Raw genomic sequence first — 9,943 nt, forward strand, 5'->3', positions numbered from 1 at the left:
ACCCCTCCTCCGTGCTCCACCAGCCGGTGGCTGATGTTGTGAAATATTGATTTGCATGTCACCACACCTTGGCTTCGCTGTCAGGTTTATTTAGAAGAAGCTTCTTTACTGGCCCTTCGATGCCAGTCTTGTGGCTTAAGCCAGAGCAGAGGTGCAAAAGGCGGGGTGAAAAGTCCCTCGGAGTGAAAGCCAAAATGCACACAAGAAGGCTAAAAAGCACAATGTCGTGCAGGGATTCTCATCATCTAGCAGTGCTCATAAGATCAATACTCTACTGGCTGCCATGGTGTAGGAAGCTTCACATAGGTACTGTATTTAGGGCACAAGCCTGCAGTTATTCATGCAAAGGAAGGAAGTTGCTTGGTGCCTCAAATGAGGTTGTGCACTGTATTTCCCAATTAGTCATTTCAGCATGGATACACTTTTATGCTTCGTGTAAACAGCCCACAGCCTTGCCTAAACCTAGACATACACACACACATTAGTTGATACACACAGGCACAAACTTACTGAGAGGAAGGAGTGCTAGCTTCAGAGTTGCTTCTGAGACAGGATGGCCTTTGCCAAAAACACAAGGTAAAAGGTTATTCACTTGTCACAGAGTCAGTATAACGTCCCCGGTTCAATGGTCTATAGACAGATTTCAGGCTGAACACTAATGTCACATAAGACCATGTGAGAGATAACAAGATGACCTTTTCATCTACAGTACGCAAACGACAAATTGATGTTAATGCCTTGACTCGAAAGCCTTTTAGTCTTCTTCTTAACTGCAAGGCTTTTTTTTGGTTTCGCTTAAGAAGAGAGACACTGCTGCAACCCTGGGCTGGCAGAGAAACCCAGCAGAGAAAGTGTCACGCAGATCTTTTTTCTTTGGCTGATGGTTGATGCATTTGTTTACCACCTTTTTTTCCCCCCTACAGTGAATTTTAGAAGCTGCTTCAGTCACAAGACGACAGCCCATCATGAAGCAAGAAACCAGTGGCCTTTATTTTCCCTGCCATGGTCCTTGACATCGTCTGAATGGCAGTGAAGAAGAAATCTACCGAGACAACAGAGGCAGGCAGACAGGGCGAGGGGAGAGGAGCGAAGAAGAGAGGCAGAAAAAAGAAGACAGACAGACATGATCTGGGGACAGAATAAAGGAGAAAGGCCGCATCACCGTCAATAAGAAAAAGACTCCAACAACCACCTTGTGTCAATGTCAAGTCTGTAAAAAACACACCGCATGAAAGCCAGAGAGAGGTGAGTCACAATATGCACTTGAACCATGAGAGGCCAATTCAAACACTACCACGCTGGGATGGATATTGCAGGGTGCATTGTGGGATAGCCTGATTATGGGGGAAGCAAAAGAGAGGAGGTGAGGGAATGAGTAACACAGGATTGGTCTCCATTATGCTCTCAGTGTGAAATCCAAACTCTTTATTGTTGTCATTAGCTCATCCTGTGTCCCACTTCTGAAGATTTGCATCATCCCCTCTAAACCCTGTTTATTTATTTATTTGCATGGAAAATATAGGTCATGCATTCATACAGGGCCATACATTTTTAATAGTTTTGCAGCTTTAATTCAAATGTCTGCAAGCTTCCCCGTGAGCCAATCTGCCACAGACGAACTGAGCCCAAACAACATCAACAATGCATGGAGGGGCTGGGTGTCTTTGCGAGAACCCGGGGTATTTAGAAACACCCCTGTTAATTTGTCTGTGGTGTGATAATGAATGAATCCTCTTTTCATACTGTGTGCTGTGAAAGCGAAGAACGGACAGAAATCTCTGCTTAATGCTGAAACTAACCCAGCATTGTTGTTAATGAGCATTATTTAACACGGGACCACATCAGGCAAACAGCAATGAAAAAGGTAGATGTGAAATGTCTATGCTGTGATCATCCGAGTAACCCGATCAGTTACATACTTTTGTGAGACAGCCGCAAATAATTTCATCCTTGTTTATGTTGATCAGTCTGGCTCCATTTCTAGGAGGCATGAAGGAGCCCAGAGGCTGTATGTGGCCTTTTCCTCTCCCACAGCGTGCTCCATCATTTCCACTCTTATGTCCTTAAAAAGAAAATAGAGAAAGGTCACTGTGTCTGTATCTTCAGCAGCAATCATCACTTCTGTCACTGTATGAGTCTAACATGTGTGCTCGCTCAAATTATCATCCTTAACGTGATAGTTTAAAAAAAAAAAACAGTTTAGAGAAAATGTCCTCTTTCAGTGGGACTGCACTGTTACCAGTGGTTTGTTTACCTAGTGGTTTGGATGTTTCACCAGCACTCAAGTCCTACCGCCAAAGCGACGAGTCTCTGGTATATTGATGAAAAGAAAGAGAAAGATTGATACTGTGGTTCCACTGATTCATTTTACGTCCATTAAATCTGATTAGACCGAGATCTGAAGCCCTCTGCTCGAGAACAAGGGAACGTCGGCGTCACTTTTAAACAGGGTTCCTTCTGGGTAGCAACAAAGCGGTAACTGTCTCTCGGATGACAACAGGAGATAAAATGACAATGAGGGGAAGATGTTAAGGACTATTTGATTCTTCATTTATTACCTTTTTGCCAAGTGACACCGCATTTCAATTACTATCATTTTCCCGCTATGAAAGCCCGCTGCATTAAATGTGTGCCAAATTACTGACTTCTGTTTGTTGCTTTTGATCTCAATAGAGGCGCATCTGTTTGAAACACGTTTAGTTCGGTGTCTGCTGCAATCACTAATGACAACATTTACCTGCAAATAAAGCCACGACTGTATGCGCGCTTTAAAGTGTAATCTATTAAGTAATAGGGCTGCGCACATTAACAAGTCTGCATTTTTTGTGCAGGAAAGACAGAGCCGCTTCTTTTAGACAACCGTCATCCAGCTGCGGCAACAATGATACAAATGACGGTTGTTAGTTATGCTTGATAGAACAAAAGCAGACTGTTCCTCAGCTGAGCGGAGCGGTACTGTTATATCTTGAATGCATTAGATGGAGAGAAAAAAAATCAATAAATGTCTGTTCAGCCTAGCAGAGGAAAACATATTTTTTTATTTTACGCTCTGTCTAAAAATTAATTTGCCAAGAAAACAGAATTTAACCATGGCTAAGTTGAGGCATTTTTGCATTTGTGTGGCCATCCTCCTGGCCACACAAAGCCCTATTCTAATTAATTCTACATACCATCATTGTATCGTGCAATTAAGAATTTATCTAGCTTGTCTACATATTTCTGAAAGAATAACAGTTTAATGATTAAAGTCAGGAAGTCCTCCACGCAATGTCTTAAATAACCTTCATATGAATTAATTTTGTTTGACATGAAGAAATTATATAGTTTGAGTTAGTAACCACACTTGCATTCACATCAGCAATGAAATAAACCACCTGTAGACTAATCTAAGAAGACATAAAGCTGTAACTGCTGCTTTTACAAATCAGTCTAATCAAAATCAGACTGCTGTGACCCTCTGTTCATATCGTACTACTCTTGCTTTACTGGAACACATACATAAAATATTGATTGGAGAAAATGACCATTTTTAAAAACTGTCTTCATTTTAGAATTAAATACACAAGATAATAAAGTAGACAAAATCTGCATGAGTGGGAATACTTTGTGAATTCACTGTAACAAGCTAACCTGCTATTCTAAAGTTCAGGTTATGGTAAGAATTAGTTCCTTTAACGCGCTGAAGAAAACAGGGAGTGTTTACAAAAGATGGACATAGTTGCTCTGACACTGGATGCTGCTTTCTGTACTGTCCTTTTGAAGCTTTGATTTTGGCATTTTCTCTGTTGTGCTCTTGGTTTCAGTTCTTAAACCACACGCAGGAGCAAAGGGTGGACCGGACTGAGAATACTGTCACTCTCGAGGTAGCCATGTCCACAAGCACATTCTGTTTGCTGTCTATTTAACTCCAACTCTCTCTCTCTGTTAAACAGAGCCAGAGACCATAAAATCATCAGTTTTTCCCCCTTGGGTCTCAAACAAGTAAGGAGGAAGTTTGTTTTCTCATAGACTTCAGGGGTAGCTGTAGCTCAGGAGGTAGGGCACCAGTCAGAAGGCCTGTGGTCCGAACCTTGGCTCCTCCAGCCTACAAGCTCAGGCGCATCTTTGGGCTAGGATGTTAAACTCAGAGTTTTCCCTGATGCATCCACTGGATTATGAGCGTGAGTGTGTGTGTGAATGTTAGGCAAGGCGCTTAGGCATAGAAAAAAAGCTCTTGTATAAATGTGTGTGATTGGGTGAATGTGACTAACATTAAAAAGCACTTTGAATTCTCAGTTAGGGTACAAAAGTACTATACAAGTACAAGTACATTTGTAGAATCTTTAGACTTCCTTTTGCAACCAGAGGCTGGACCTCCTGACAGCAACCTCAGACAGTGCAGCTTTGTCTGTGTTAACATGAATGCTCACACTAGCACCCTGACAATTAACCAAAACTGTACCCAAACATAGTGGACATAATGACATAAAAACAATTTCAGGACCATAATTTGCACTTTTGAAAGCAGCACGTACAAAACAGGACCGATCTGTTTTGTTTTTTCCAAACAAACGACACTGTTTAATGATTTAACAACATCGTCAATTCTCAAACTCGGCTCAAACGAAGACTTATAGCTGTGCTTGGATGTTTTCTGTTGATTTTTGCGCTTTGCACCAGCAGCGCCCGGTGCATGTAGCATCCCAGCTGTTGTAAAAGCAAAACCAGATATAGCCAGCTGGGTTCACAATTTATCAGGTTACAGTATAATGTCATTATATCACAAGTTAGTGGGAGCAGCTGGAGAGGCGGCATCAGGAAAAAGGGAAGAGAGAGAGATTGCCTAACGCTGATGCATTGTTGAGTCAGGGCTTTGATTAGGTGTGCTCTCATCCTGGAAGTAGATTGCAGCATCATTTTGTAAAATTCATTCACTTGTTCCAAGTCCCTTGACACAAGCTGCTAGCAACTATCAAGTGTAACCCACAAGAATCAAACTATGCAAGATTAAGATTCATATTAAGAAACAAGTTGTAGAATAATAAAAATATTAATAATAACGACATTATTATTATTTTTATTATTAGATGAAGAAAAATAATAAATAAAAAGACAACAAAAACAAAGCAAAGCTATTCTACAAGTGTCTGTCTGCATGATTGACTCTAGGAAAGTATCCGTGTGTGTCGACCAGGGGTGGAAGTAACGAATTACAAATACTCACGTTACTGTAATTAAGTACATTTTTTGGGTACTTGTACTTTTACGAGTAATTTTTCAAGTGTGTAATTTTACTCATACTTGAGTACAACTTACACCATGTAATCTACTTCGCTACTTATAAAATCAAAAGTCACTACTGAGTACGCCCACAATTTGAATTAATATTCAAACCTTTCGTCTGCATTTTTGCAGCCAATAAGGCCGTGCAATCGCAACCGCGCCAATTTAAGACGTAAGCAAAGAATAAACTCCGCTGCAGCAGCAGGCACAGGTGTCTGGAGGTGCTAAATGGTGGAGTATAAACTACTTTATAGACGAAAGATTTGGAGACAAAGAAGCCAAAATGGAGACAGAGGACAACACTGTCAACCATGAAAACGACGTAGAAAAGACGGAGGACGCGTGCCCGTGGCCATACCTGGAGGAATTTTTCGTGTACAGAGGAAGAAAAGGAGACAGCGTCCAGATGCAGTGCAAACTTTGTTTGACCTCTACAGTCATTTCAGCTTACAAGACTTCAGCATCTAATCTAAAAAAACACATTGAGGTAAGAGGTTTTACAACTATACGTGTATGATATTGCTTTCTTATTTTTCATGTGTGTTAAGGTTACTAGTTTGGCTAAGATATTGTCACCGCCATTGGTTAGCCTGATATTAAAATAAGACGGAGCTAGCTAATGTGCGTGTGTGCATGCATAACTGAGCTACAATTCGTAGGAATGTTTTAGCTTATTATTTGGATAACCACCGTCATTACAATAAATTAAACTTGTAGTCATTTAAAACTCACAGGCCTACAATCAGCTGGCCTATTTTAAAAAAACAAACAAACTTGAACACAGTGCTGAGCTGCATCTCAAATTAATCTTCCAGCTCTCAGCTGACATGTACCAGAGCCCGATTGATGGATCAGTTGATCAGTATCATTGGCCTGATATAGGTCTATCATAGTGACATGGCTCTTAATCAGTAGGGTTATACGTTTCCCAATATGATATCTTTTTTTAAAGAACATAATGTGGATTGGTTTTATTTGTTAGCTGTATGGGCAGCATTTTTGTGTATGTGATCCCTTTTCTTAAATTACATTTGCTATATACACATATTTTGCTCTCTTAGTATTTTTAGGACCTGACTAATACTGAAAACTTTAGGGTGATACTGATAAAAAGGAGTTAAAAATTTAGATACTGATACATTGGTCGATACTCTTTTTACAGATAGTATACATATTACAGAACTTAGAATGTATACAGAAATTCATGTTTTTTGCAATGATCGTTCAAAATTGGTTTACACTTGTGAATAAATACAGCAATATATCTGCAAAATTTGACCAATTCACCACTCTTTTATACTATGCTCAACAATCAAAGATTAGCTCAAGTCTAGTTGAATAATGTTTTAAAAATGTGTTTTCCTGTAGTGTTAATCACAGTGATGTTATGAAGTAATGTATGAACCTGACGTATGATAATATTTATCTCTACAGAGGAAACATCCATCGAAGACTGAGCAGTACAATATCACTGTGGCATCAACATCTCGACAGCGAAAGACCACAGCCACACCAAACAAGCTCTCAGCAAATACACAAGCCAAGTTACCAGACCTGATGTTGAGAGCTGCAAACAAACATGTTCCACAAGCAACTGTTGACAAGCTTGTCATCAATTTCATATGTGAGGGTCTACAGCCATTTGCAGTGGTAGAACAGCCATCTTTCAAAGAATTGGTTACCACATTACAACCTCAAGCCAAAGTCATCTCCAGACCCACTGTCCGTGCCAGAATCTGTGAAGCTGCTGATCACATGAAGATGACTTTGGTTGCAGCATTGGATAAAGTCAAATTTGTTGCTACCACTACTGATTGTTGGTCAGCTCATCAGAAAAGTTACCTTGGAGTCACATGCCATTGGATAGAGGAAGCGTCCCTGGAAAGAAGATCTGCAGCACCAGCATGCAAAAGATTGAGAGGGTCTCACACATTTGACATGCTTGCTGGTGCGCTTGATGATATCCATTGCCAATACAAGATTAGAGGCAAAGTTGTAAGAACCACAACTGATAGTGGATCCAACTTTGTCAAGGCCTTCCACATGTTTGGGGCACAAAATGATGCAGATGAAGCTGAAGATGAAGCAGACCCAGAAATTATTGACCTGACTGACCATAGGGACTACCATGAGGCAAGTGCAATTCTTGATGAAGACTCTGGTTTGGAGTATCAACTTCCGCCTCATCAGCGATGTGCATGTCACCTGCTAAACCTTGTGGCAACAACTGATGCTGCCCTAGCAGAGAGCATGAATGAAACCTACAAGAGGCTCTCCCGTGCAACCTTTGCAAAATGCCAGGCCATTTGGAACAAAACTGGCCGGTCTCATTTGGCTAATGAAGTGGTAGAGGACAAGTGTGAACTACAGATCATTCGTCCCAATGCAACACGATGGAATTCAACCTACCTTGCCATTGAAAGGATAATACGCATCATTGATGAGAAGGGGGAAGATGCCATCAGGAGCATTTGTGAGGAGTTCAAGGTGAAAATGTGAGTAAAATTGGACACCTACCAATATGGTTTCAAATTTTGTGAATTTTCCTTAATGGATGGTTAAAAACGTGAGCAGACTCTTAATATTAAATCAGAAGATCCCTATTATAGTCATGGTGGGTTTTGTTGTTGTGTCTTACAGGTTGAGTCCTGCAGAAGTTGCATTCCTAAGGGAGTACTGTACCACCATGAAGCCACTGGTGAAAGCTTCAAACATCCTTCAGTCTGAGTCCACTTCCTTTATGGGATGGCTCCTGCCAGTAATCCAACAACTACTGTCCAAACTTAGCAGGCTGGAGACATCAAGCAAGACATGCGTGCCACTCATCAGAGCCCTGCAAAATGGCCTTCAAAAGCGTTTTGGAGCGATGATGGAGGATCCAGAGTTGGCTGCAGCTGCAGTCCTCTTACCCAAGTTCAAGACTTCCTGGACTGACAGAGCAGATGTAACAGAGGCTGGTAAGGATTCATGTGATCCCATTTTTGTGTATTTTTACATTTGAACACATGCTTAAGTGAGTATTTCACCTAATACATTGTAAGTTATTGATGGTCTGTCCTGAATACTAAACAATCCTTTTTGAGAATTTGCCGATTTTAAATTTGTGTTCAGGAATAATCACTGAAATTTAAATAACAAAATTGTGTTATCTACTTGCAATTACAGCCTTGACATACATCAAACAACATCTTGAAACGACAGAGCATGAGAGTGAGGATCAGCAAAGAGAGTCATCTGATGAAGATGAATTCTTCTCCAGACCAATCTCCAGAAGGCTGCAAAGTGCAGTTGAGCTTGATGGCTATCTTGCTTGTGCCACAGACACCATGGAGCTGCTGCACTCCTTCTCAGCCATCAAAAACCTCTCTCTTAAACTGAACACAGCTCTGCCTGCTTCTGCTGCGTGTGAACGACTTTTTAGCTGTGCTGGTCTACTCTTCACTGCCAAACGAAGTCGGATTGCCTCTGTTAATTTAGAAAACCAGCTCTTGCTGAAACTGAACAAAAGGTTCAGAAAGTAAAGTGTGAAAGAAATGCTAAGACTTTAAGACACTTACCTGCCTGTTGTTCAGTGTATGGGGAAAAGTTTAAATGGTTCTACGCATGTTCAGAAACATTTTTGTCATTGTTTTAACAAACAAAATTCCTCCTTTTATATCTACATTTATTTACAAAACAAGTTACCTTTCTATACCTTGTTCATCTGAAAAATGTGCTTTGAACATAAATATTTATACTGGTGAATCGAGTTGAATGCCTGCTATTGACAACAGAATAAAACATCAGTCTGTTAAAAAGTAATTAATACTCTGAGTAGTTTTCGAGAACAGTACTTTGTACTTTTACTCAAGTATTTTTTTTAACACCAGTACTTGTAATTGAGTACAATTTAACCAGTGTAACAGTACTTGTACTTGAGTACAAATTTTGAGTACTCTTTCCACCTCTGGTGTCGACTATATATTTTTATCACAGTGAGTGCTGTGGTAATATTGCAGAGCTGCGATGAGCACCATCAGCCCTCTGTGGCACATCGGGGACAGCTGGATGTTGTCAGGCAGCTATAATGCTGATGAAAACGGGCTGATTGCAGCTCGCGGGCTCCTCCCACTTATAAATCAGCTTCACAGCACTCAGGGGTGGAATAGAGCAGCGACAAGCCGTGTCACACCTAGTGTACCGCATAGGTACTCTGCAGCAAACTGTATGTCCATATATCTGTCGTGCTGTGCTAGTGATACAGGAATATTGGCCAAAATGTAACATTTAGAATCATGACCATCACCTGCTTTTCTCACACAGTGTGCATCACTGTCATAATAAAATCAGTCACATGCATGCTTGCATTAAGACAAAAACGGTCTTATATCGTGTTACTCAGTGACAACGTTCAGTGATGTTCGGCCTTTTCTCTCGGCGGTGTTGAACGTGAGCTGAGAGGGATTTACACCACCCACATGGGCCGCACCACCGTCACACACATTTGAAATTAGAAAGCATAGTTGTGGCATGCAGCTCCAAAAGCAGTATCATTCTAATTAGTGAGCTTTGGCTCCGCTTCAGAAACAAATTGAGATGTAAAAGGTCTCAACATTTTTTTTTCCTCATAATGGCGTTGGACTTGATTGACGTCAGCACCTTTGAGAATGTAAATTCACAAATATGACATTGCTCAGGTGTA

At 40.8% G+C, this 9,943-nt stretch overlaps 1 protein-coding gene across 1 annotated transcript; it reads left to right on the forward strand.

Annotated features, from left to right (window-relative positions):
• The first annotated feature begins 5,198 nt into the window (after positions 1-5,198).
• On the forward strand, positions 5,199-9,057 carry LOC309719977 (zinc finger BED domain-containing protein 4-like). Its single transcript, XM_082556425.1, has 4 exons — positions 5,199-5,749; positions 6,697-7,757; positions 7,903-8,219; positions 8,428-9,057. The coding sequence occupies exons 1-4, from the start codon at positions 5,546-5,548 to the stop codon at positions 8,781-8,783; spliced, it is 1,938 nt and encodes a 645-aa protein (XP_082412551.1). The 5' UTR covers positions 5,199-5,545; the 3' UTR covers positions 8,784-9,057.
• Positions 9,058-9,943: the final 886 nt, after the last annotated feature.

The sequence above is a fragment of the Aulonocara stuartgranti genome, assembly GCF_965226115.1.
Source record: "Aulonocara stuartgranti genome assembly, chromosome: 13".
In the NCBI taxonomy this organism is placed as follows: domain Eukaryota; kingdom Metazoa; phylum Chordata; class Actinopteri; order Cichliformes; family Cichlidae; genus Aulonocara; species Aulonocara stuartgranti.